The 27,878-nt window shown below is 41.4% G+C and overlaps 2 protein-coding genes and 1 pseudogene across 3 annotated transcripts in view; all 3 read left to right on the forward strand.

The window, feature by feature from the left end:
• Positions 1 to 7,250, forward strand: part of DNM3 (dynamin 3) — a 348,113-nt gene extending 340,863 nt beyond the window's left edge. Inside the window, exon 21 of the transcript XR_007497526.1 lies at positions 7,210 to 7,250. The gene's annotated coding sequence lies outside the window, so the exon portion shown is untranslated. The remainder of the gene's footprint in view (positions 1 to 7,209) is intronic.
• The window catches only part of SUCO (SUN domain containing ossification factor), a 43,303-nt gene that overhangs the window by 8,875 nt on the left and 6,550 nt on the right, over positions 1 to 27,878 (forward strand). For both annotated transcript variants that reach the window (XM_049776432.1, XM_049776433.1), the window contains 8 exons: positions 4,824 to 4,889; positions 10,629 to 10,697; positions 11,605 to 11,695; positions 15,370 to 16,527; positions 19,315 to 19,402; positions 21,569 to 21,673; positions 24,274 to 24,428; positions 25,214 to 25,305. In XM_049776432.1, the coding sequence (XP_049632389.1) occupies positions 4,824 to 4,889; positions 10,629 to 10,697; positions 11,605 to 11,695; positions 15,370 to 16,527; positions 19,315 to 19,402; positions 21,569 to 21,673; positions 24,274 to 24,428; positions 25,214 to 25,305 (1,824 nt within the window). The remainder of the gene's footprint in view (positions 1 to 4,823; positions 4,890 to 10,628; positions 10,698 to 11,604; positions 11,696 to 15,369; positions 16,528 to 19,314; positions 19,403 to 21,568; positions 21,674 to 24,273; positions 24,429 to 25,213; positions 25,306 to 27,878) is intronic.
• On the forward strand, positions 202 to 349 carry LOC126014941 (uncharacterized; annotated as a pseudogene).

Genomic DNA, 27,878 nt, shown 5'->3' on the forward strand with positions numbered 1-27,878 from the left:
CCTGTGACGCTCAGGGGTTACTCCTGGCTATGCACTCAGAAGTTGCTCCTGGCTTCTTGGGGGACCATATGGGACACCGGGGGATCGAACCGCGGTCCGTCCTAGGCTAGCGCAGGCAAGGCAGGCACCTTACCTCCAGCGCCACCGCCCGGCCCCTGATATAGATGACTTCTGTTTTCACTTTTTAAAATACAGTATAGGATTGCTTCTCGGTCTTTTGGCTAAGATCAAGTGTAGTATCTGTTCTTATCAGTTTAAGATACAGTACGGGGACTGGCGAGAGTACAGGGGTTAATACCTTGCATGTACCTGAGTCTGGTTCAATCCATGGCATAGTACATGGCCCCTTGAGCACTGCCAGAAGTAAGTCCTGAACAACTCCAGGTGTGGCCCAGAAACCAATAAGCAAAAGAAAAAGAAAAATAGTATAATGGCTAAAGGTATGTCATTATGAAAGTAAGTATAACAAATTGTCTTTAGATTTATTTTTTCCTTTTAATTTTACTTTTTTTGTTTTTGTTTTTGTTTTTGGGTCACACCCGGAAGTGCTCAGGAGTTACTCTTGGCTCTGCACTCAGAAATTGCTCCTGGCAGGCTTGGGGGACTATATGGGATGCTGGGATTCGAACTACCGTCTGTCCTGGATCATACTGGGTGTGAAAGGCAAATGCCCTACCATTGTGCTATCTCTTCGGCCCCCCTCATTCATTCATTTATTTATTTATTTATTTACTTACTACTTATTTATTTATTTATTTATTTATTTATTTATTTATTTATTTATTTATGTTTTTGGACGACACCTGGTGATGCTCAGGGGCTACTCTTGGCTATGTGCTTAGAAATTGCTCTTGGCTTGGGGGACCATATGGGATACTGGGGGAATAGAACCTTGGTCTATCCTAGGTTAGCATGTGCAAGGCAAATGCCCTATCGCTTGCACCACCGCTCTGGCCTTTTAGTAACTATTATTTTATTTTATTTTTTGGTTTTTGGGTCACACCCAGCAGTGCTCAGGGGCCACTCCTGGCTCTATGCTCAGAAATCACCCCTGGCAGGCTTGGGGGACCATATGGGATGCTGGGATTCGAACCTCTGCATGCAAGTCAAATGCCTTACCTCAGGGGTCTCAAACTCAATTTACCTGGGGGCCGTAGGAGGTAAAGTCGGGGTGATCCTTGAGTGCAAAGTCAATAGTAAGCCTTGAATATTGGGGGTGTGTGACCCAAACAACTAAAACAAAACAAAACAAAACAAAACAAAAAAGATTCCTCTAGGGCAGGGCCACAAAATGTTGTAGGGAGGGCCAGAGACCCCTGCCTTACCTCCATGCTATCTCTTTGGCCCCATTAGTAATTATTATTATTATTATTATTATTATTATTATTATTATTATTTGGTTTTGGGGTCACACCCAGCCGTACTCAGGGGTTACTCCTATGCTCAGAAGTTGTTCCTGGCAGACTCAGAGGACCATATGGGACACCAGGATTCGAACCGCCAAACTTCTGCATGCAAGGCAAACGCTTTACCTCCATGCTATCTCTCCGGCCCCACGGCCCCATTGTTAATTTTTTTTTTTTGAGGTGGGTCACACCCACCAGCTCAGGGGTTACTCCTGGCTCTATGCTCAAAATTCGCCCCTGGCAGGCACAGGGGACCATATGGGATGCCGGGATTTGAACTGCTATCCTTCTGCATGAAAGGCAAACGCCTTACCTCCATGCTATCTTTCCGGCCCCAGTAATTGTTATTATTTATTTATTTTTTGGTTTTTGGGCCACACCCAGCGCCGCTCAGGGGTTACTCCTGGCTATCTGCTCAGGAGTAGCTCCTGGCAGGCACGGGGGACCATATGGGACGCTGGGAGTCACTGGGATTTGAACCAACCACCTTTGGTCCTGAGAGGGCTACCTGCAAGGCAAACGCCACTGTGCTATCTCTCCGGCCCCCCCAGTAATTTTTTTTATTTTTTTGGTTTTTGGGCCACACCCGGTGGTGCTCAGGGGTTACTCCTGGCTGTCTGCTCAGAAATAACTCCTGGCAGGCACGGGGGACCATATGGGACACCGGGATTCGAACCAACCACCTTTCACCTTTGGTCCTGGATCAGCTGCTTGCAAGGCAAACACCCCAGTAATTATTTATTTATTTATTTATTTTTGTAATTAATATTTAACCCCCAAAATTATCTTCTTCTATACTTTGGTTTGTGGGCCACACCCATTAGCCCTCATGGGTTATTCCTGGTTCTGCGTTCAGAAATTACTCCTGGCAGGCTGGGGGACCATATGGATGCCAGGTCAGCCACATGCAAGGCAAACACCCTACCCTCTGTGCCATTGTACCAGCCCCCAAAATTATTTTCCTAAACCTGTGATTTTTTTTTTTTTGGTTTTGTTTTGTTTTGTTTTATTGGCTACACCTATCTGTGCTCAGAACTTACTCCTGGCTATGAACACAGGGATCATTCCTGGTGGGGCTTAGGGAACATTACAGGGTCCCTGCGATTGAATATGGGTTGACCATGTACAAGTAATTACCAAATGTTCTATTCTCTGGCCTGTTAAACTTGTTATTTTCTATTTTGCTTTTTTTTTTTGGGGGGGGGTCACATCTGGCAGCGCTCAGGGGTTACTCCTGGCTCTACGCTCCTGGCAGGCTCGGAGGGACCATATGGGATGCCCGGATTTGAACTACTGTCCTTCAGCATGCATGGCAAATTCCTACCTCCATGCTATATCTCCATTTTGAATGCTATATCTTGCATTTTGAATGATTTTCCAATCAGATTTTTTGTGATTGGATTCTCCTTTTATATTATTGTGTCCGCTTGCCAAGCTTCAAATTCTGTTATGCATAAAGTAACTTATTTTTCTTTGATTATTCTTTTTTGTTTTTTTCGTTTTTGTTTTTGATTATTTTTCTTTGATTATTCTTTTTGTTTGTTTGTTTCTTTGTTTGTTTTTTGGGTCACACCTGCAGTGCTCAGAAATCACTCCTGGCAGGCTCGGAAGTCCACATGGGATGCCGGGACTCGAACCACTGTCCTTCTGCATGCAAGGCAAATGCCCTACTTCCATGCTATCTCTTCGGCCCCTACTTCTTTGATTATTCATAACTGAACACCATGATATAGATATGTCTATGATATATATTGTAGATATTAATGTTTTAAAAATGTTTTAAGAACCCAAAGGAGTAGGGAAGGTATTTGATACCTCCCATTTCTACTTTTTTCAAGTTGTTTTAAAATGTCTTAAACCAGTGTGGCATTTATTTTGTTTGTTTTTGCTTGTTTTGGGCCACACCTGGTGACACTCAGGAGTTACTCCTGGCTATATGCTCAGAAATTGTTCCTGGCTTGGGGAACATATGGGATGCCGGGGCATTGAACTGCAGTCTGTCCTAGGTCAACTACATGCAAGGCAAATGCCCTACGGCTGTGCCACTGCTCAGGTCCCAAACCAGTGTGTTTAAGATGTCTTCAACCAGAGCTTCCCTAGTTTTTCCATATGAAATGAAGTCATTTGTAGTTTATAAAATATTTTGAAAGTAATAAAAATATGACTAAAACCTTAGTAAGAATGACTGGAAGAATGATTTTCCTTAGTTTATAATTGTTTGATAAATTGCATGTGATCTTTATCTTTTTTTTTTTTTTTTTTTTGATTTTTGGGTCACACCCAGCAGCGCTCAAGGGTTACTCCTGGCTATATGCTCAGAAATTGCTCCTGGCAGGCTCAGGGAACCATATGGGATGTCAGGATTCGAACCACTATTCTTCTGCATGTAAGGCGAGCGCCTTACCTCCATGCTATCTCTCTGGCGCCTAACTTTATCTTTTTTGACGTTTCAGGTACATAGTAAACTTTTTTTTTTGTTTTTTGTTTTTGGGCCACACCCGTTTGACGCTCAGGGGTTACTCCTGGCTATGTGCTCAGAAATCGCCCCTGGCTTGGGGGGACCATATGGAATGCCGGGGGATCGAACCGCGGTCCGTTCCTTGGTAGCGCTTACAAGGCAGACACCTTATCTCCAGCGCCATCTTCCCGGCCCCTATAGTAAACTTTTTAAGGGGTGGCACACCAATTGGTGTTCAGGGGTTTCTCCTGGCTCTGGGATCAGAAATTGCTCCTGGACCAGGCTGGAGAGATTGCATGGAGGTAGGGCATTTGCCTTGCATGCAGAAGGATGGTGGTTCAAATCTTGGCATCCTGTATGGTGCCCTGAGCCTTTCAGGAGCGATTTCTGAGCATAGAGCCAGGAGTAACCTCTGCACGCTGCTGGGTGTGACCCAAGAAACAAAAAACAAAATCTAAAAAAAGGGGGCCGGAGAGATAGCATGGAGGTAAGGCGTTTACCTTTCATGCAGAAGGTCATCGGTTCGAATCCCGGCGTCCCATATGGTCCCCTGTGCCTGCCAGGAGCAATTTCTGAGCACGGAGCCAGGAAAAAACCCTGAGCACTGCTGGGTGTGACCCAAACCCCCCCCCCCCCCCCCCACACACACACACAAAAAAAAACTAAAAAAAAAGAAATTGCTTCTGGCAAACTTGGGACCATATGGAATGATGGGGATTGAACCAAATCTGTCCTGAGTCTGCTGTGTACAAGGCAAACACCCTACCCCTGTACTATTGTTCTGGCCTCTTAAATAGACATCTATGATAAAACATTTTAAGTAAGCTTTTATTTATTTTTATTTGTTTATTTTAATATATTTAAGAACAATGGTTACAAACATGTTCGTAATTGGGTTAAATAGCTTTTAAATCAGTGTTAGTTTTTACCATTCTTTCCTTTCTTTTCTGTTGAAACAGATTATCCACTGGATTATAGTACTGGAGAGGATAAATCTTCAAAAAATCTTCTTGGATCTGCTACAAGTGAGTACTTTAAGGTTTTCTTTGTAAAAGTACTTTTTGGCCTTTCTCCCAAACATCTATGGACAATTTTTTTCCTGCTCTCAATGTTGAACTTGCAGTTAATATTAAAGACACATTGGCATTTTACAAGTACATTTGTGGAAATAAAAAATAGGAAGAGTGGATGAAAGAAAAATATGAGAAAAAAAATACATTAAAAGTATAGTATAGGGCCCGGGAAGGTGGTGCTAAAGGTAAGGTGTCTGCCTTGCAAGTGCTAGGGTAGGACGGACCGCGGTTCGATCCCCCGGTGTCCCATATGGTCCCCCCAAGCCAGGGGCGATTTCTGAGCGCATAGCCAGGAGTAATCCCTGAGCGTCAAATGGGTGTGGCCCAAAAACCAAAAAAAAAAAAAAAAAAAGTATAGTATAGGGGCCGGAGAGAGAGCATGGAGGTAAGGCGTTTGCCTTTCATGCAGAAGGTCCTTGGTTCAAATCCCGGCGTCCCATATGGTCCCCTGTGCCTGCCAGGAGCGATTTCTGAGCATAGAGCCAGGAGTAACCCCTGAGCACTGCCGGGTGTGACCCAAAAACAAAAAGCAAAAACAACAACAACAACAACAACAAAAAGTATAATATAAGGAACCGGCGAGGTGGCGTTAGAGGTAAGGTGCCTGCCTAGCAAGCACTAGTCAAGAAAGGACCGAGGTTTGATCCCCCGGTGTCCCATATGGTCCCCCCCAAGCCAGGGGCAATTCCTTTTTTTTTTTTTTTTTTTGTTTTTTCGGGCCATACCCGTTTGATGCTCGGGTTACTCCTGGCTAAGTGTTCAGAAATTGCCCCTGGCTTGGGGAGACCATATGGGACACCGGGGGATCGAACCGTGGTCTTTCCTTGGCTAGCGCTTGCAAGGCAGACACCTTACCTCTAGCGCCACCTCGCAGTTTCTGAGCGCTTAGCCAGGAGTACCACCTGAGCATCAAATGGGTGTGGCCCAAAAAACCAAAATAAAAGAAAGTATAGTATAAAAGGATTATATTCTGCTCTTTTTTTGGGGGGGGTTGTTTTTTTGGGTCACATTTGGGAGCGCTCAGGGGTTACTCCTGGCTCTACGCTCAGAAATCGCTCTTGGCAAGATGGGCGCGGGGGGGGGGGGGGAACACCATATGGGATGCCGGGATTTGAACCACTGTCCTTCTGCTTGCAAGGTAAATACCCTACCTCCATGCTATCTCTCCGGCCCCTATAAACAAATTTCTTTCTTTCTTCTTTTTTTTTTTTTATAAACAAATTTCTTAAGAGTAAAGAAAGGGCTTTGAATTTACTTTAGGTCAGAGTTACTACATCTTGGAATAGACCTAAATCTTGGAATAGGGGTATCTAAATCTGTCGTATTCAGGACAATTACTACAAATGATGATTCTCCAATCTGTAGATAATGATTTGTTTTTCATTATCAAAAGATGGCTTTTTATCTCAGTGATTTTGAAGCAGTGATATTAGTAATAATGTATCCTTTGTGAACTAAAGGTTCAGTGACTTAATTTCACGGTTTTACAACAGAGAAGCCTAAACTAGTGGCAGGCTAAGTGACACTCAGAAAGACCACTGCCACTTACCTTTTTGACTCATTTTAGCTGCACTATATTGGGATATTTGTCTTTTTTATTTTTTATTCATTTTTTATTTATTTTTTGGTTTTTGGGCCACACCCGGTGGTGCTCAGGGATTATTCCTGGCTGTCTGCTCAGAAATAGCTCCTGGCAGGCACGGGGGACCATATGGGACACCGGGATTTGAACCAACTACCTTAGGTTCTGGATCGGCTGCTTGCAAGGCAAATGCCGCTGTGCTATCTCTCTGGGCCCAATCCTTATAATTTTTAATGTATTTTTTTCTCATACTTTTCTTTTATCTACTCTTCCTATTTTTTATTGTGCTATCTCTCCGGCGCTTAGTTGAATTTCTTGACTTCCATTCTTACTGTTCCCATAGTCTTTATAGCAGTTAAAGAGATCTAGTAATAGTTCATAATTGCAGATAAATATTATATAGTTTGTAAAGTTCCACACACTGTAATCCCACCCCATGGAAATGGGTATGGAGTAGGGTTTCTGCCGGAAATTGTCCAAACCAAGCTGAAGGGGTGAAACAGTTGTGGCTGGGTATTGAGAGAGAGCTACCTGCCAGTATTGCAGTTTTTATTGAGCACATGAGACCACCCCAGGTGGGGGGAATAAGGACAAGAAAGCTATCCTGAGCCAGTTCTACCCATGTATGCTTGAGGTGTGTACCCTTTTTTGGGGCGGGTTGGATTTTGGGCTATACATGGTGGTGCTCAGGTTACTTCTGGCTCTGTGCTTAGAAATTGCTCCTGGCACGCGCTCAGGGTACTTTATGGGATGCTGGATCAAATCAGAGTCCATCCCTGGTCGGCCAGTGCAAGGCAAATGCCCTCTATGCTATTGCTCTGGCACCTACTTGAGACAAGTAAAACAAGATGGTAAGTAGGAAAATCTGTTTTGGGTAAAACCAAATAGTAAACAAACAGATATAGAGAAACCAAGAATTACCTTTGTTTTGTGTGAAACCAGGTTGTAAGTTGTGAACTAACATAGCTTCATCATACATAATTAAAACTTGTTTTCTTTGTTTTGTATCTTTTCTGCATTCTTCTCTTCTTTCCCACCATAAACTTTACTTTCTTTAGGAATAAGAAGAGTTAAAAAAAAACCTACATAGAGTTCTTTTATAAGTTTGTTCTTTGTTATTTATTTTTCTTTACTCTGTTGCTATTTAGCTGTCTTGTAGTTGTTATTAACTTTTTTTTTGCTGGGGGAGTGGAATTGACCTCCCCTGTAGTGCCAGAAATACCCTAGGCCACCCTGGTAGACAACACCTGGCAATTGTGGGCCTGCAGAGCCCAACCCAGAAATCTACTTTCCAGTTGTACCACCTGAAAAATGTCTAGTCTCTTAGCTCCCTAGTGACTGCTTCTCTGAAGGATCTAGAACTAAAAGATTGAATTTTGGGCTGGCAAGGTGGCGCTAGAGGTAAGGTGTCTGCCTTGCAAGCACTAGCCAAGGAAGGACCGCTGTTCGATCCCCCGGCGTCAGTCCCATATGGTCTCCCAAAGCCAGAGGCAATTTCTGAGCGCTTAGCCAGGAGTAACCCCTGAGCATCAAATGTGGCCCGAAAAACCAAAATAAATAAATAAATAAAAGTAAATGACTCAGTCTCTTTTTGGCTATAGTGTTTTAGCAGTGATGAAATAAGCTTTCTTTCTTTTTTTTTTTTTGGTTTTTGGGTTACACCTGGCAGTGCTCAGGGGTTACTCCTGGCTCTAGGCTCAGAAATCGCCCCTGGCAGGCACGGGGGACCATATGGGACGCAGGGATTCGAACCACTGTCCTTCTGCATAAAAGGCAAAATACCTTACCTCCATGCTATCTTTCCGGCCCCGAAATAAGCTATTTTTATCATGGAAATTAGTATTATTAGTTGTGTTCTTGAGTTTGTATAAAAGATCCTGTTATTTTAGATTCACTCTTCCACTGGCATAGTTTACTGATGCTGTGAAAAGTATTATTTTGTGAGGTCAGAAAGTGGTTCTGAACTAATCTTTTGATTTTGAAGTTAGTGGAAAAGTGAGCGAAGCTTAGTGAAGTAATTAACATGGTTTGGGTTAAAGAAAACCTTGTTAACTCTTTTTTTTTACATTTTATTTAGGTTGAAATAAACTATACGAAATTGAAATTCTTCACCAAAAATAACAGCAATATTTTCATATTATTCCTGGAAACCCACAAAACAATAATTCTTACAGGTTTTCCAAGTTTTGCTTATAAATCAAGACAAGGCACCTTGTTAACTCTTAAAACACAATTCCAATCTAGTTATATTCAAGTGAAGAATTTTCTATTTGCAATCTATTTAAGCAATAATGTATTAATTAATTAGATATGAAATCATTAGATTCCTTTAAGAAACACTAATTTTCGGGGCCAGAGAGATAGCATGGAGGTAGTGTGTTTGCCTTGAATGCAGAAGGATAGTGTAGGAGCAATTTCTGAGCGTAGAGCTGGGAGAAACCCCTGAGCACTGCCGGGTGTGGCCCCTCTCCCCCCCAAAATACTGATTTTTCTCCCTGAAGTTTTGTTTCTTTATAAAGCCTCTTTGTTCTTTTTATGGCTCTCTGGATGTTGCAAGATTTTGAAGGACACAGATGTTGGGAAGGCCGTAGTTGAGTTTAATCATGGAAAATTAGATGGGAAACAATCTCCTCTTTTTGAGATGAGTTAACAGCAACTCTGGAACGAAGCTTTGCAATGCGGCCTGATACTGCTACCCTCTCTCTGCACCTGTGCTGGTTCTCTCTGAAGTTTCTGTGACTATTTTTGAGTCTGTCCAGCTACCACCTCACAGTGGTGTCACGAAAGGAGTCATCTGACTAAGGAACTAGTCTGTAGCTCTAAAATATCTTGAATGTGACCACCTTCACCTTCTAAATTAACTTGGAATGGGTTATTCAACTTTCAGTGGAATTTTAAATGTTAGATTGGGGTAGAAATCCATTTCCCTGGAAATTATGCCACATTACTAGTGGGAAATAATGTTGCCAGCATTGGCTTTGTTATGGAGTTTAGATTTTTGGCTTTTATATACCTTTAGCCATTTTTATAGATATTAAGGTTTGTACTACTTGAATCTTCTAAATGCCACTTTTGGAAAGAGGCAACATTATTAGAGTTTTAACCAACTTGCCCTATCCCACAAAATCCTTGTTTACAAAATAATATGTGCCTTTAATTCTTACTTTTACATTGTCAAAAATTAGCAAAGAAATCTGTGCCATATCAATTTGGTATTTAACCATTATCAATAATTTTATGTTCATACTAGAAAACCACAAAATCTGTTCATATAGTTTTATTTGTGATTATCACATGACTAGGAAGCATTTTTCTTCAAGATTTCTTTGTTTTAAACTCTGGAACCTTTTAAAAGAAAAATGGGGACTAGAGAGATAGTACTAGGGTAATGTGTTTGCATGGTTGCATGTAAACAACGCAGTTAAATTTCAGCTACTGCTTGTGGTTCCTGGGGCATTGCTAGAAATGATGCTTGAATAGTGTTGGGAGTAATTCCTGAGCAGCACCTCTTGTAAACCAAAAATAATTGAAAAACAGGCTGTGGGTGTGACTAAGTGTTGTGGCCCTGGCTTTGAAACCCAGCACTGCACAAGAAAAGAAAGATGAGGGGCCAGAGAGATAGCACAGCAGTAGGGTGTTTGCCTTACACGCAGCGATCCAGATGGAAGGTGGTTCAAATCCCGGCATCCCATATGGTCCCCTGTGCATGCTAGGAGCGATTTCTGAGCACAGGAGTGCTGCTGGGTGTGACCTAAAAACCAAAAAGAGGAAAAAAAAAAAAGACGACAAAGAAATCTAGGTTTTTTTTTTTGTAAAATAAAAATTTTGGACTCAAAATCTTCCTTGTCACAGCAAGACTATTACGTAATATGCTTAAGGCTGATTTTGAAAATGGTTTTGAGAATTTAAAATTCTACCTGAATATAAAAAGCCAGGCTTATGCATTATTATTTCACTGAAATTTGTGTCCTTTATTGGACTTAAGTAGTAAGGTAAATAAAGAGGTATTAAGTGTAAAAAAGACCATCATACATTTTTTTTACTAGTATTAAGTGATATGAGATTATTTAGGTGTATTGGTATTTTTCTCTGATTGAATTTTGTTTTAGATGCCATTCTAAATATGGTGAATATTGCTGCTAATATTCTGGGAGCAAAAACTGAAGACCTGGCAGAAGGTACACAATCATTTTATGGGTCTTTTAAATATCTGATTTCCAAGGGTCTATCTCATTTGGAAGATTAATAAGCCAAACAGCTCAATTTTTATTTAGAAATATAGATGGTGATTCAAAGAAACTTAGCAGTGTTTTAATATTTATTGCTTATTTGAATTTCACAAGTCCTTTTTTTTCTATTATAGATTCACTTTTTATAAAATTCATGCTTTATGTTTTCACTCTCTGCTGCTTTAGAAATTTAATGGTAATAACCCATGATTTTGGTGCCCAGTCAATCTTCAGCTATGCCTTCTTTTTTCTTTTATTTATCAAATAGTTACTCAGTTTAGAGGCATTTTCCCCCCTTTACAGTACCCCAGATAATATCAGTAAGGAGAAAGAATCTTCCCTTTAAAAATAAAATTTAGTTCCAGGTACAAAATTAAAATTAACGATTTATTTTTTCTCATTTGCATAATCTCAGATATCTAGAAGTCATGTTAATTATATATAATTATACAATGAGTTCATAATTACATGATTTGCTCTGGCTTTCTGAGTTGAGGAAGAATATATATTACTTGTAGTTGTCACTTTGTTATCATTTCTTTCTAAAAGAACCAATCAAAAAGGAATAGTCTGGGCTGGAGTGATAGGATGGTCAGTGGTAGGTCGCTGGCCTTGCATGTGGCCTACTCAGGTCTGATTCCCAGCACCACAGTAGTCTTCTGAGCATGGCCAGACTGCTAGGAATGATCCCTGAGCACAGAGCTCAGAGTAAGCTTAGCTCAGTACTGCCAGATGTGGCAAATCTGACTTTTTCTTATCAAAGAAGCAAAAGTTCTTTATTTGTCATAATGAATTATTTTCATGGTAGAACTTGAAAAAAAATCAAACTCAATGCAAATATCTTCCTTAAAAATAGGAAATAAAAGTATATCTGAGAACACAACTGCTGCATCTCTACTGGAAGTACCAGGCTCAACTCCTGTTTCCAGTTCTGTTCCAGGGCCTGAGTAAGTTCTCTGTTGGGGTTATTGTTTTGTGAAATGCCAACTGCGGACCCGGTTCTTCAGGAACCCTGGGGGTCACTGTGTATGTAGAAGGTTCTGTGTGGGACCGTAGGCTCCCATCGCCCCTTAATCATTATCCAAACCACATTGTTCACCGTGGTAGTGTGTATTAGTTAATGTTTTTTTACAACAAAGAATCTTTTTTTTTTGTTTTTGTTTTTGTTTTTGTTTTTGAGTCACACCCATGGCACTCAGGGGTTACTCCTGGCTCTATGCTCAGAAATTGCTCCTGGGGCCGGTGAGGTGGCGCTAGAGGTAAGGTCTGCCTTGCAAGTGTAGCCAAGGAAGGACTGCGGTTCTATCCCCTGGCATCCCATATGGTCCCCCCAAGCCAGGGGCAATTCCTGAGCGCTTAGCCAGGAGTAACCCCTGAGCATCAAACGGGTGTGGCCCAAAAAAAGAAAAAAAAAAAAGAAATCGTTTCTGGCAGGCTCAGGGGACCATATGGGATGCTGGGATTCGAACCTCCGTACTGCATGCAAGGTAAACACCTTACCTCCATGCTATCTCTGGCCCCATAGAATTTTTTTTAAATGCCGATATAACTTTGAAGACAGACATTTGAGTTCTGTAATTCAAAATTGTTGATTGATGGGGCTGGAGATATAGCACAGAGGAGGGCATTTGCCTTGCAAGCAGCCGATCTGGGACAGGTGGTGGTTTGAATCCTGGCATCTCATATGGTCCCCTGTGCCTGCCAGGAGCAATTTCTGAGTGCAGAGCCAGGAGCAATCCTGAGCGGCCGCTGGGTGTGACTTCCCCCCAAAAAATTGTTAATTGACTATCTACATGTGCCATAGAGTGCCTGAGTTACCATGAGCAATAATTTTGAAATCCTGTATTTGAGATATAGCAAGTTCTTGAAGAGTTACATTTATTTGTTTCCCTAATATTTTTTGTTTTTGTTTTATTTTCCGGCCACACCTGGTGATGCTCAGGGGTTACTCTTGGCTATGCACTCAGAAATCGCTCCTGGCTTGGGGGATCGAACCAGGTCTGTCCTAGGCTGGCGTGCGCAAGGCATATGCCTTAAGCCCTGTGGCCACTTTCTGGCCCCTGTTTCCTAATTTTAAATTTTATTAAAAAAGCGTGATTTTCAAAGTTATTGCTAGCTGAGTTTAAGATGTGTAATGTTTGAATATCAGTGCATTTGTCTCTCACCAATCTGTTTCTACAAGAGGGCTTTATTTTAATATAATATTTGAACTGTAATTTACGACTATTTAACTTTTAGATTATTATAATCTGAATAATAATTCGGACTATCTAGGTTGAGCTATTTGTTTTATAAGGGTTACTCAGAAATTTATTATTTTTATCTTGGAAGGAATCACAGACATAATTAAAAATACTTTTTTCACTGGCTCTATCTCATACTCTTTCCCATCTTACATACATATTGTACAACCCAAATATGGGATCAAATTATGGTATTATGATATTAGCCTGTTAATCAGGATTTTTTCTTTTTTTGGGTTTTTGGATCACACCCACTGGCATTCAGAGGTTACTCCTGGCAGGCTCGGGGGACCATTTTGGATGCCAGCAATTGAACTGGTGGGGTCTGTCTTGGGTTGGACGCGTGCAAGGTAGATACTCTTCTGCTGTGCTACTGCTCTGGCCCCTTCCTCCCTCCCTCCCTCCCTCCTTCCCTCCCTCCCTCCCTCCCTCCCTCCCTTCCTTCCTTCCTTCCTTCCTTCCTTCCTTCCTTCCTTCCTTCCTTCCTTCCTTCCTTCCTTCCTTCCTCCCTCCCTCCCTCCCTCCCTCCCTCCCTCCCTCCTTTCCTTCCTTCCTTCCTTCCTTCCTTCCTTCCTTCCTTCCTTCCTTCCTTCCTTCCTTCCTTCCTCTTCCTTCCTCTTCCTCCCTCCCTCCCTCCCTCCCTTCCTTCCTTCCTTCCTTCCTTCCTTCCTTCCTTCCTTCCTTCCTTCCTTCCTTCCTTCCTTCCTTCCTTCCTTCCTTCCCCTTCCTTCCTTCCTTCCTTCCTTCCTTCCTTCCTTCCTTCCTTCCTTCCTTCCTTCCTTCCTTCCTTCCTTCCTTCCTTCCTTCCTTCCTTCCTTCCTTCCTTCCTTCCTTCCTTCCTTCCCCTTCCTTCCTTCCTTCCTTCCTTCCTTCCTTCCTTCCTTCCTTCCTTCCTTCCTTCCTTCCTTCCTTCCTTCCTTCCTTCCTTCCTTCCTTCCTTCCTTCCCTTCCTTCCTTCCTTCCCTCTACCTTCCTTCCAACCGACCTACCACCTTCCTTCCGGCCTTCCCTCTTCCTTACTTCATTCCTTCCTTCCTTCCTTCCTTCCTTCCTTCCTTCCTTCCTTCCTTCCTTCCTTCCTTCCTTCCTTCCTTCCTTCCTTCCTTCCTTCCTTCCTTCCTTCCTTCCTTCCTTCCTTCCTTCCTTCCTTCCTTCCTTCCTTCCTTCCTTCCTTCCTTCCTTCCTTCCTTCCTTCCTTCCTTCCTTCCTTCCTTCCTTCCTTCCTTCCTTCCTTCCTTCCTTCCTTCCTTCCTTCCTTCCTTCCTTCCTTCCTTCCTTCCCTTCCTTCCTTCCTTCCCTTCCTTCCTTCCTTCCTTCCTTCCTTCCTTCCTTCCTTCCTTCCTTCCTTCCTTCCTTCCTTCCTTCCTTCCTTCCTTCCTTCCTTCCTTCCTTCCCCTCTTCCTTCCTTCCCCTCTTCCTTCCTTCCTTCCCCTCTTCCTTCCTTCCTTCCTTCCTTCCTTCCTTCCTTCCTTCCTTCCTTCCTTCCTTCCTTCCTTCCTTCCTTCCTTCCTTCCTTCCTTCCTTCCTTCCTTCCTTCCTTCCTTCCTTCCTTCCTTCCCCTCCCTCCCTCCCTCCCTTCCTTCCTTCCTTCCTTCCTTCCTTCCTTCCTTCCTTCCTTCCTTCCTTCCTTCCTTCCTTCCTTCCTTCCTTCCTTCCTTTTCTTTCTTTCCTTTTTTTTTTTTTTGTGTTTGGGACAAACCAGCAGTGGTCAGGGCTTACTCTTGTCTTTACACTCAGGGATCACTCCTAGTGGATTCAGGGAACCATTTGGGGTACCAGGGATTGAATCCAAGTATGCAAGGCAAGTATCTTACATGCAATACTATCTTTAGCCTAATTGCTCAGTTTCTGATGGATGGAATGAAATTTGTAAAGATTGGGAGAATATTTATGGGAAGTTCATGATTTAGTAAATGCAGGTATTTATATTTAAAAAATTCTTGTTTTGATGTTTTGTTTTGGGGTCAAAACCTTTGGCATTGCGTAGGGTAACTTCTGGCTCTATACGCAGGACTGCCCTGGTGGGGCCGGGGGCCATATGAGATGCTGGGGATTGAACCCTGTCAGCTGCATGCAAAGCAAGTGTCTTACCCACTGTACTGTTCATCTTTCTAGTCTGACATAATTCTTAGATTTAGGAAAAACACATTTAGTAAATTTTACCATTTGAGTCATAAGATCTTTTTTTTCCACTTTCAAAGAATATTTTGATAGTGAAAATAATTTGAAAGGAAAATATATTTATTTAAGAAAGATTCGGGTTTCTTTTGTATTTCCGGTTTGTCTTTTATATTATGTATGCTACTTTTATTTTCTTGAAATGTAATTATCTTTGGTGTCTAGTGAAAGTGAGCTGTAATCATGATTTCTATTTCTAGGTATATACCCCCTGAAGAACATGGACATGGTACGGAGTCATTAATAACAGATACTCCAAAGGAGAGGCCCATTGTGCAGCTGGTTCAAGATGAAGATGAGGAGGCAAATCCATCCATAGTGACTCTTCTTGGCTCTGGTGAACAGGAGGATGAGTCTTCACCATGGTTTGAGTCAGAGACACAGCTGTTTTGCAGCGAACTGCCTTCAGTTTGTTGCATTTCCAGTTTTTCGGAATACATGTATAAGTGGTGTTCAGTTCAAGTTGCTTTTTATCGGCAGCGCAGTGGAACTACCCCAAGTAAAGACAGAAATGTTGCATCAGCTCAACTTCCAGAGCTGCTGCCCACGGAATCTGAAGCTGTTTCAGTATTGCAGCCTCCATGTGGAGATTTGGACAGTAAGAGCAGGGAAGAGGAAGAGGAAAGGGTGGTTTCCGGTGATTTAAGTGTGAGCCAAGGTGATTTGAGTAATCACACTGGAGATGCTATTGAACTTGAACCAAGTCATCCTCAGACTTTTTCTCCGTCTCTTCAATTAGATGTTACTCCAGTAATAAGTTCTTCATCTAAAATAGAAGTATCAGAATCTGTTAAACCAGAGATGGAACAGCCACTATCACAGGTGATTGCCCAAGAAAGAGATGCTGAGGTCGCTAATAAGACAGAGAAGTTGGAAAATTTGAGTTCTATAGAAAAGCCAACTACGATCCATGAAACCAAAAAGGCAAATGAAGCAGTGGACATTCTTGTAAAAGAAGCCATAAGCGCCACACAGACGATCGCAAAGATACCAGAAACAGTGGTACCATCTGTAGTCACAGCCCCAGTGCCAGACAGTGAGGAAGGGGAACCCAAAGCCAACACAGTTGACACAGCTGTGACAAAGCCAGTGATGGCTCCTGCTTTGGACTCTTTGCCCCCTGAAATCAGAGATGAGGAGCAGTCTCTGGATGACACCCTCTTACGGGGCTTCCAGAGGACAGCTACAGATTTCTATGCCGAGCTGCAGAATTCTACTGACTTGGGATATGCTAATGGAAATCTTGTACACGGATCGAACCAAAAGGAGTCGGTATTTATGCGACTCAATAATCGTATCAAAGCCTTAGAAGTTAACATGTCTCTCAGTGGTCGCTATTTAGAGGAGCTTAGCCAGCGGTAAGTGGTCTTATGAATGAGCACTTTGAGTTTAGCATTAGAGTATATAATATATGATGAGAGAAAGGGCAGATTTTAATTATCCCGGTGTCCTAGTGAGCACATTTTAGCTGGAGAGAGGAAGAAATTAATCTTTCAGATGCTGACCATTGACCATTTGTTGTTGTTTTTGGGTCACACCCAGTGGCGCTCTGGTTACTCATGGCTCTTGCACTCAGAAATTGGCTCAGGCAGATTTGGGGGACCATATGGGTTGCCGGGAATCGAACTGAGATCTAGGAATCGAACTGAGGTCCGTTGGGGTTGGCCATGTGCAAGGCCCTACACTGTGCTATCACTCTGGCCCTGGACTGTTGAATTAATTATTTTTGTTTGTTTGCTGTTTGTTTTGTTTTTTGTGCCACACCCGGCGACGCTCAGGGGTTACTCCTGGCTGTGCACTCAAAAGTCGCTCCTGGCTTGGGGGACCACATGGGACACCAGGGATCGAACCATGGTTCGTCCTAGGCTAGCACTGGCAAGGCAGACACTTTACCTCGAAGGGGTCCTCACACTTTTTAAACAGGGGGCCAGTTCACTGTCCTTCAGACTGTTGGAGGGCCAGATTATAGTAAAAACAAAAATTATGAACAAATTTCTATGCACACTGCATATATCTTATTTAGAAGTGAAGAAACGGGAATAAATACAATATGTGGCCCTCGGGCCGTAGTTTGAAGACCCCTGCTAGCGCCACCGTGCCAGCCCATGAATTAATTATTAATTAAAGTCATAGTGTGTGGAGGTTGGATGGTGAGGCCTTTTTCGGCCTGGCCTGGACTGGCACCTGCAGCCCCTTCAGCCCACAGGTCTGTTGGTTCAGGATAATGGCGAGGAAATGATCCACAGGCAGTCAGATGAAGTTTCAGGAGAAATCCATCTTTATTACAAGGTCCTAACCGCCATGTGCATATATTCCTCATATGGCCTCTAAGCTAAACAGCCTCTCTGCATCCATCCTGTCTCTGATCTTCCTTACAGTACCTCCACTTCCCCCTCCTTCAGGCCACTCTTAATTACCAACCACAGACCCCTCCCAGCTGTGGGAGGGTCTCACCTTCCAGGTGATATAAGCAGGAATTTGGGGTGAGGGGTAACGATGGACCATTGACTTAATTGACTTTTTTCTGTAGAAGTACTTGATGATATAACACTGATATTACTACACTGGTAGCAGTCCTGAATAATCTATATTAAGGTGTGTTTTTTTTCCCCTTTGTTACTTAATTTTAGCCTCTTTTACTCTGTGGTTTTCAGAGCATTTATTGCAGGGGAAACCATAGTATGGGAACCTTAATACTCAGTTTGGGGGCCGGAGAGATAGCGTGGAGGTAAAGTGTTTGCCTTGCATGCATTAGGTCAGTGGTTCAAATCCCAGCATCCCATATGGTCCCCTGAGCCTGCCAGGAGTGATTTTTGAGCGCAGAGCCAGGAATAACCCCTGAGCGCTGCCAGTTGTGACCCAAAAAACAAACTAACAAACAAAAAAACCTCTCACTTTGGAAGTTATCATTAAGAGTTTTAAGTGGGTGGAGCCAGAACAGTAGCACAGGGCGTAAGGCGTCTGCCTCTCGAGTTCTAGCCAAGGACAGACTGAGGTTCAATCTCCCAGCGTCCCATATGGTCCCCCAAGCCAGGAGTGATTTCTGAGCGCATAGCCAGGAGTAACCCCTGAGTGTTGCCAGGTGTAGCCCCAAAACCAAAAAAAAAAAAAAAGTTTACGTGGGTAAAGGCTGGCTAGAGTGAAATGAACTGACATTAGACAACACTTGCACTCTTTCAAAGGTGCCCTAAATTTCTGAGTCTAGATGTGTTGTGTTGTTGCAGTCCTGTGGTATGGCAGCTGTGACAAGGACTCTGGACCTGCCCTTGGTTTTCAGCCCCTTCCTCTTTTTTTTTTTTTGGTTTTTGGTTTTTGGGCCGCACCCAGCGGTGCTCAGGGGTTACTCCTGGCTGGCTGCTCAGAAATAGCTCCTGGCAGGCACGGGGGACCATATGGGACACCGGGATTTGAACCAACCACCTTTGGTCCTGGATCGGCCGCTTGGAAGGCAAACGCCGCTGTGCTATCTCTCAGGGCCCTGGCCCCTTCCTCTTTCAGCAGCTACTATATTTGGGGCTTTGCTTGCACTGTTTCAAAACTGATGAAGCATTAACCTTTTAGAAATTCTGAAACCCTACTGAATGTTGCTCAGATAATTGTTGTATCTTGCACATATATTTGATGATTGTATTCTGTGTACTTATCATTTGCATCTGTGTGGCACTCTTACCTGATGATGTTCCTTTCCTCTGCCTTTCTACAAAGGTCCCTCTCCAAAACTGCAGAACCAGGAATAAATCTTACCTAGTAATGGGATGCATACATACAATTGATGCTGAAGTTGTAAATACCTTTTTTTCTGAGTGCTTCTATACTGTACAAGCCCAGTAGAAGTCACTTTAGAAAAGAAAATGGTGGGGCTGGAGCGTTAGTTAGCACAGTGGTAGGGCGTTTGCCTTGCATGTGGCTAACCCAGGATAGACCCTGGTTCTATTTCCTGCCTTCCATATGGTCCCCCGAGCCTGCCAGGAGCAATTTCTGATCACAGAGTCAGGAGTAACCCTGAGCACTGCTGGGTGTGACCCAAAAACAAAAAACAAAAGGAAAAGAAAATGGTTTCTTTCATATTTAAGTCAAAAGTGTTTCCAGTAAGGAATGAGTAAGTGAAAAATTAAAGCTATTTTAAATCAATTCTTACTATATAGGTACAGAAAACAAATGGAAGAAATGCAGAAGGCTTTCAATAAAACAATAATAAAGCTTCAGAATACTTCAAGAATAGCAGAGGAACAGGTGGGTCATATTTATGTCTTGTTTACCTTTTACATAAATTTTAATTAAATTTTGGAGGATTTTGTTGTTAAGAAGGATTGTTAGTTCATTGTTGGCCCTTATCACTTATAATTAAGGCCTCTGAGGAATGACCAAGAGGGTGGCTGGTTATCTCACTTTCTTTGGAGAAGAGAAAATGTTATATTGTTTCTGACCAGAAAATTCCACTCTGAATGAGCCTTGAAAATGATGGCCTTTGAGGTGGCAGTGGCAATAGTGGGTTGGGGGGCTGGAAGAGATTAACTCATGCTTCATCATTTTGGAACTGCCTTTTTTCTTTTTTTAATTCATTCATTCATTCATTCATTCATTCATTTATTTATTTATTTATTTATTTATTTATTTATTTATTTATTTATTTATTTAGGTTTTTGGGCCAACCTCGGCAGCACTCATGATTTACTCCTGGCTCTGTACTCAGAAATTGCTTCTGGCAGGCTTGGAGGACCATATGGAATGCTGGGAATCAAACCCAGGTCCATCCTGTGTCGGCCACGTGCAAGGCAAAAGCTCTACTGCTATGCTCTGGCCCTGCCATTTCCCCCCCCCCCCCCCGCCTTTTTTTAAATGTTGTATTCAGCTTTAATGGAGTTCCTAAAAGCACAATGTGAACATCAGGCATTTGGCTTATATTAAATGTGAAATTCTTACAATTAAAAGTGCTTTTTCCATGAAGGAAATCTTTCCTTAAAGTAAAAGAGGAGGGGAGAAGGAAAGACTGTCCACAGCACCAGTTTAGAATAAGGCTTGTTATGGCAAATTCTGAAAAGCAAAGGAGGGATTTATTTTAAAATTTGTCTCCCTTTGTGTCAAAACATTAAGGGCAATTAAGAGAAATGATTAGGAGGTTCTAAACCCAGTTTAAGTATATAGCCTTCTGAATTGTTATAACAAACAATTATATTCTAAAGTTCCAAGGTGATTGATTATATCTGCTGATTTCTACTTTTGCTATATCACACAAAAGTGATTCCCAGGTTGAGAACTTCAAATAAGTTCTGCTGAAAATCTAAACAGGTTACTGATCTCATGTTGGTTATTTAAAAATTCTCCTTTTGAATCTTAGACTTCTTCCACATCAGGTATTGATATTCCTTAAGGAATAAAAACAAAGGGGGAAAGACTTCAATGTATTACTCTAAATTTCTTGTGTAATGTCCTTTTGAGCACTGTTTCTGACCATAACTCGTGTGATATTCCAGAAGAGCATCAGTTACACTGCATATCTAAGTCGTAGAGCCATTTTCTTTTTAACATAGTTTTTATTATGCCTAATCTCTCTCTTTTTTTTTTTTTTTTTTATTTTTTTTGGATCACACCCGGCAGCGCTCAGGGGTTACTCCTGGCTCTACACTCAGAAATCGCTCCTGGCAGGCTCAGGGCACCAAATGGGATGCTGGGATTCTAACCAATGACTTTCTGCATGCAAGGCAAACACCTTACCTCCTTGCTATCTCTCCGGCCCTATGCCTAATCTCTTTAAGATCGTTCTCAGTATTAGCTTTTAGTTTTAGTTTTACCCAAAACATTACTCTAAAATGTTTTAAACATTTGTGTTGAGTGCTTTGCATTAAAAGCACATCTGAAAAAGTGATTGTTTTAAAAATAGTTGGGAGGCTATTTCTAGCACCCCCATGTGGTCTTCTGAGCTCTGCCAGAGTGATCTCTGAATGCAGAGCCAGAAATAACCCCTGAACATTACCAAATGTGGCTCAAAAGCAAAGAACAAAAGCAAAAACTATAAAATATATCATATTTGGGCAAGTTTATACATATGAAGTCCATATTTACCTGAAAACAATGTAACTTCCATTACATAAGAGGTAGTAGAGAGGCAGATTTTTTGTATTTTTGTAAGGAAGGTTGAGGTAGGTAGAACAATCACAGATTTTAATCCTGTTTAAAAAATTTAAGTTTGATTAAAGTTTATGATATTCACTAAGATCTTCCTGTACTTTACCTATTCTCAACTCCCTGGAACTTATTATCCCAGATTGTTTAGTTGAAAATAAAAATGATACTATGTGTAATTTATAACGCCATTTTTGTGAAATTGTTTATATGTGTAATGAGCTTACAGTGATGCAGTTCACATACAGATGAGACACAAACAATATTTTGTTATAGGATCAGCGACAAACCGAAGCCATTCAGGTGCTCCAGGCACAACTCATCACCATGACCCAGCTGGTTTCAAATTTGTCGACAACTGTAGCAGAACTGAAACGAGAGGTAATTGTTCTGGCTGCTACTTGATATAAACATTTATAGACACAGTCAAAAGTCAGAAACCACTGACTCTTTTGCAACCTGGTATCTTAAGAACTTAACTGAAAGGAAGTATTTTCATAATCTACTTAACACAGCTTTCATAATTTAGCTCTTACCTAAAATATAGTTAGAAGCCATAGTTCCAGGCTTTCTAGCAGCCCATTGATAGCTGTAGTATACATTTCCATTTCAGCTAAGAAAGGCTTGTGGAGGTAGTTATTACAAGATAAAAATTTCTTTGACTTAACAAAAGCTTGTTGAGCTGCCAATGAGGATGAGGCATGGGACTAATATAGTCTAGATTGTGGAATATGGTCCCAAGGAAATGAATGCAGATAGTTTGTTTTTACTATAAGTGCTGTGAACATGGGCTGGAGAATGGAATGTTGTGTCCGAGGATTGGCCTACCTAGTAAATGTGGCTTTGGTGTGGGTGCCCTTAGAAGGCCTTTCTGAGGAGGTGCTAGCAGCCAAGCAGAGCTGAAATCAGCCCAGTTCTGTTAACAGCAGAATAGGGCAAAGATTCTCTGGTTACAAATGCTGTGAGGGGGCTAGAGAGATAATATAGTCGATAGTATGTTTGATTTTTATGGCTGACCTTGGTTTGATCCTCAGCATACTGTATGGTCCCCAGAGCACCTGATTCCTGAGTGCAGAGCTAGGACTAACCAAACCAACCAACCAACCAACCAAAAAAAATATATATCCAAAAAACCCTAAAACCCCCTCAAACAACAAAAAAGAAACAGTTTAAGGTCAGAAAGGAAGCTGGTGGAATGCTGCAGGAAAGGAAGGGAGGGAGAAAGGATTAGTAAGGAGTTAGGTCAGTATATTGTGGTGTGCTGCAGGGAAGGAAGGAAAGAAGAGGGGGAAGGTAAAGAGTGTGATCTGCTATTGGTATATTATCAGGTGAGCTACAGGGAAGGAAGGAAATGAAGGTAAGGAATGAGGTCTGAATGATGTTAGGGACCTGGTCATGTGGGCCTTTGTGAGCGGTTTAGAATTAAAAAATTCTGTAGATAATACTAAGTGACTTAAATCTTCTCACTAACAACACTTTGGGTAACTTCTTATTGCCTCTTATGGAATAGCATAATTGAAGTAGAGAGGCATTAATTAGTCATACTAGGCTGGATTGTACTAGGATTTTAGATTCAGAGAACAGCTTGAAGCTACTGAATTCAGAATATATTTTAAGAGGTAGAAAGATTGGATATAGGTCGGAGTGGTAGTGCAAGTGGTAGGGCATTTGCCTTGCATGCGGCCGACCTAGGATAGATCTCAATTCGATCTCCCGTGTCCCATATGGTCCCGCCAGCAGGAGCGATTTCTGAGCGCATAGCCAGAGTAATCCCTGAACATCACCGGGTGTGGCCCAAAAAGCAAAGAAAAAAAAATGGGCTTAATAAGATGAGGAATTGTGGATGATCTGTAACTTTTTTCCTTAAGTAAATGTATGATTGGTGATTCATTTGTATTTGGGAAAGGCAGTGTAAGGGCATGATGTTTGTTTTCTCTAAATGGAAAAGACAGAATGTTAGCAATTGATGAATATAAGTGAAAGACATAAATATGTTCATTGTATTACATTTTTTTTGTTGCTGTTGTTGTTTTTGTTTTTTTTTTGGGACCACACTCTATGACACTCAGGTTACTCCAGGCTATGCACTCAAAATTGCTCCCGGTTTGGGGACCATGTGGGACTCGGGTGGGATCAAACCACGGTTCCGTCCTAGGTCAGCCGAGTGCAAGGCAAACACCCTACCACTGCACCACTGTTGCCGCCCCCATTGTATTGTATTATTTTAAAGTAATAAGTATTATTATTACTTATTATACTTACAATTTTTATTAAATATACTTGTTGAGGGCTGGAGTGATATCACAGCAGTAGGGCATTTGCCTTACAAGCAGCCGACCCAGGATGGATTCAGGTTCGATCTCTGCCATCCCACTTGGTTCCCCGAGCCTGCCAGTGGAGATTTCTGAGCGCAGAGCCAGGTGTAACTACTAAGTGCTGCTGGATGTGGCCCACCCCACCCCCAAATATACTTGTTATTATACTTAGAATACTTATTAAATAGTAAGTATTATTACATTGTATTACTTTAAAAATAATAATAAAATACTTTTTCATTGTATTACTTTTCCTTTGATTGGGAACTTTTCAAAGTTAAGAACTGGGACTAGGGGCCAGAGCGATAGCACAGTGGTAAGGTGTTTGCTTTGCATGTGGTCAATGCAGTATTGAAACTGGTTCGAATCCCGGCATACCATATGGTCCCTCAAGACTGCCAGGAACAACTTCTGAGCGTACAGCCAGGAGTAAACCCTGAGTGTCACTAGGTGTGACCCCAAAACCAAAACCAAACAAAGAACTGGGGATTAGGGGGGGGGGGGCAATGACTAGTAGTCCATTTTCAAAGAGAATTAATTACCTGCTTTTAAAGCTTTGCCCTTTGAATTTGGACTGTTACTGTTTTTCCTAGTGAATATATTATTGTTGTTATTGTTGGTTTATTTTTATTGTTATTATCTTGTTAAATCCTTTTGTCATTTCAGGTTTCAGATCGACAGAGCTATCTTGTCATATCGTTGGTTCTCTGTGTTGTCTTGGGACTAGTACTTTGTATGCAGCGTTGTCGAAATACCTCTCAATTTGATGGAGATTATATTTCAAAGCTTCCCAAAAGTAATCAGTATCCAAGCCCTAAAAGGTATTGTCTGTATTATATCATTATTTTTTAGTATTTTACGGTTTATGTATTTTTGAGAAGTGTGAGCAAATAAAAGAATAGTAAAAAGATTCTTTAGCTCTTATAATTTCTTTTTCTTTTTTTCTTATGATAATTTCTTTTTTTTTTTTTTTTTTTTTTTTTTTTGGTTTTTTGGTTTTTTGGATCACACCCGGCAGTGCTCAAGGGTTATTCCTGGCTCCTTGCTTAGAAATTGCTTCTGGCAGGCACGGGGGACCATATGGGACGCCGGGATTTGAACCGATGACCTTCTGCATGAAAGGCAAACGCCTTACCTCCATGCTATCTCTCCGGTCCCACTTATGATAATTTCTAAGCCAAAGTGTTAAAAGTGTTGGTGATGTGGTCCTTACCTAGAAGGTTTTGTAAGCTAATAGAGAAAACCTTGATAGTAAAGCATGAAACCTTTGTTCACTGGTGAAGGAAGAGTTTAGCTTTTAAAGGATTTTTTTTTTTTTTTTTTTTTATTTATTTTTTTTTTTTAAAGGATTTTTTAAAAAGATGTTTTAATATGGAATTCAAAGGCAGAAGAATTAGCTATGTTAATACAGCACCTTATAACAAAGATTACTTAATTTTTAAAAATGTGTATTATCAGTAATTGGCTTTTTATTACCTTTATTACCTTAGGGATTAATACTTTATGGCATATGCAGTTCTTGGTAGCTTTCATCTAGCCCTAACTAGGAGTAAGTTTGAATATCATTTTTCACCATTTCTAATGTTGGTCTTTCTGAATGTATCAGGTGTTTTTCTTCCTATGATGATATGAATTTGAAAAGGAGAACTTCATTCCCACTCATCAGATCCAAGTCTCTACAATTCACTGCTAAAGAAGGTAGATTTTTGTGAACATGTATATGTATAAACATGAATCTGCCTACTGCCGTTTACATTGAATGTCTGCAGTTCATCTGCTGCAGAATAGTGGCTACAAACATTGTCCTGTGTGCTGAGAGAGAATTCTTACCTACCTATCTAAAAGACCATAAGGTGGGAGGGGACTTCGTTTGATCAGCTGTTGGCAGCTTTGTCTCTGCTCCTGTTTAGAAGTATTTCTTTTTAGAAAGGGATGTTTGAGAAAGTTCAGCAACTGTGGAAACCTGAATGCCCTCCCCTAGAATCCCGAGCTTATCTGCCTCCTCTTCCTGTACAGGTAGGACCCCTTTTGTCTGGAGCTGGACTGTGAGGCACTTTCTGAACAAACGGCTGGCCTGTCTCTTATTGCCTGTGTAGAAAATAGTGATTCACTGTTTCACACTCTCAGAGTTCTAAGTTGAAGTTAATATATGTGTTGAGTTGCTATTTTCTCATATTCGTGCTTTTATAATTAGCTTTAAGAGACTTAGAGCATTACTGAAATAAAGAGATTATATATTTGAATCATTGGCTTTTCTGGCTTAGAATTTAGTGACAGCAGCATGCTTCATATTAAATCAAGTTATTTCTGAGGTTCATTGATATATATAGTTATCACAAGGTTTTACAGAAATAACCTACTACATTAGGGCTGGCAAATTTCTTCCCTCCTCTCTGCTTTTTTATTTTTTTTTCCTCCCTTTTGGTGATGGGTCTTTTTAATCACTGACATTTTAGATTTAAAGAGACACATAAGGAAATAGAATTAGATGAAAAGCTGGATAGATTTCCACAAATGGAGCATGCCTGTGCCCCCAGATTGAGCAGCAGAGCACTGTTTGGCTCTGAGCGTGCTTCACCCCCCCACCCCACCCCCCAATTCTTTCTGCTCACTACATGGCACCTCCCAGCATAGTCACTATTTTGGCTAATTAACTATTGTGAGATTCTTCAATCTGTAGCTTATCTGTTCTCATTCCTCTGTAGTATTCTATTACCCATTTATGTTTGGGCTCTGGAGCTACTACATTTCTTTTGGTGAACTCGTGTGTGTTTCTGTTAGGTATGTGCCTAAAAATGGGATTGCTGGGTTTTAAGGTATATGTGTATCTTCCTTTAGTAAATGCTCCACAGCTTTGAAGAGGCTGATTAACTATCCTTTATCAGAAGTAGAGTTCCAGTATTCCATTTCCTCATTATTTTAGCATATCACTGCTTGTCATCGTTCCTTACTTGAGCTGGGTACATGTGACTGAGAAAGATTTCTAGCCTCATTTTAAACTGTTGAAATGGTGACTGCTTTTCTCTATATACTCTTTAATGCCAGATACATTTGTCTTTTGTATTTGATGATAGAATACCAAAAGGTTATACTTCACCGTCTTTGTTTTTTTTTTTTTGTTTTGTTTTTGGGCCACACCCGGTGATGCTCAGGGGTTACTCCCATTCAGGGGTTACTTCCGGCTATGCCTGGCTTGGGGACCATATGGGATGCAAGAGGATCGAACCGCAGTCCATCCTAGACTAGCATGGGCCAGGCTTACTGCTTGCACCATTGCTCCGACCCCTAATTCACCTTTTACTTATAAAAGGGGTTAGTAAGCAGGAAATTGGCCTTAATCTGATTCTGTTATCGTACTTGAATTAAATATTGTATGACATTTATTTGCCCTGGCTTTAGTTATTCTGTACTTCCTTACTTTATGATTAAAGCTCTACTAGAGGGATCATGTGTTTTTTTTCTTTTGCCTATTGATAAAAGACAAATTTTATCATATGACCCCATTTTTAAGTGAACATTTCATTATATTCAGATTGTACAAGGACTACAGACTGTTTTATTTGATAAATTGAAACTTTATGTAGTATTTTTTCTGATCTGTATGACATGTTTCAGCATAATGTGTTCAGGTTTCTTTTTGTTTGTTTGTTTTTGGACCACACCCGCTGACGCTGAGGGGTTACTCCTGGCTATGTGCTCAGAAGTCACTCCTGGCTTGGGGGACCATATGGGACACCAGGGGATCGAACCGCGGTCTGTCCTAGGCTAGCGCTGGCAAGGCAGGCACCTTACCTCTAGCACCACCATGCCGGCCCCAAGTTATTTTTTTTTAATCTTTATTTAAACACCATGATTACAAACATGGTGCAGTTAGTCCATTGACGTTGAGAGAGATAATTGTCATGGGATTTAGTCTCATCTTATTTTTTTGTTTGCTTGGGTTTTTTTTGGCTACACATGGTGGCACTCGGATTACTCCTGGCTCTGTGCTGAGAAGTCGCTCCTGGCAGACTCAGGGGATCATATAGGCTGCTGGGAATTGAACTGGGGTATGTCCTGGGGTGACTGCAAGCAAGGCAATCACACTACCACTGTGCTATCTCTCCATCCCTTAGTGTCACCTTTATATAGGAGTTTGATGTGTCTGTTGTTCTGTCTTGTCTTAAAGTAGACCTTTCTGTTTTTCTTTAAGGCTGGTTTTGAGTCTGTAAAGTTTCTGGCTGTTGTTTATCCATGAAAGTATGTATTCTCCCTTCAAACCTGAATGTGAG

This window comes from Suncus etruscus, chromosome 7 (genome assembly GCF_024139225.1).
Source record: "Suncus etruscus isolate mSunEtr1 chromosome 7, mSunEtr1.pri.cur, whole genome shotgun sequence".
Lineage (NCBI taxonomy): Eukaryota > Metazoa > Chordata > Mammalia > Eulipotyphla > Soricidae > Suncus > Suncus etruscus.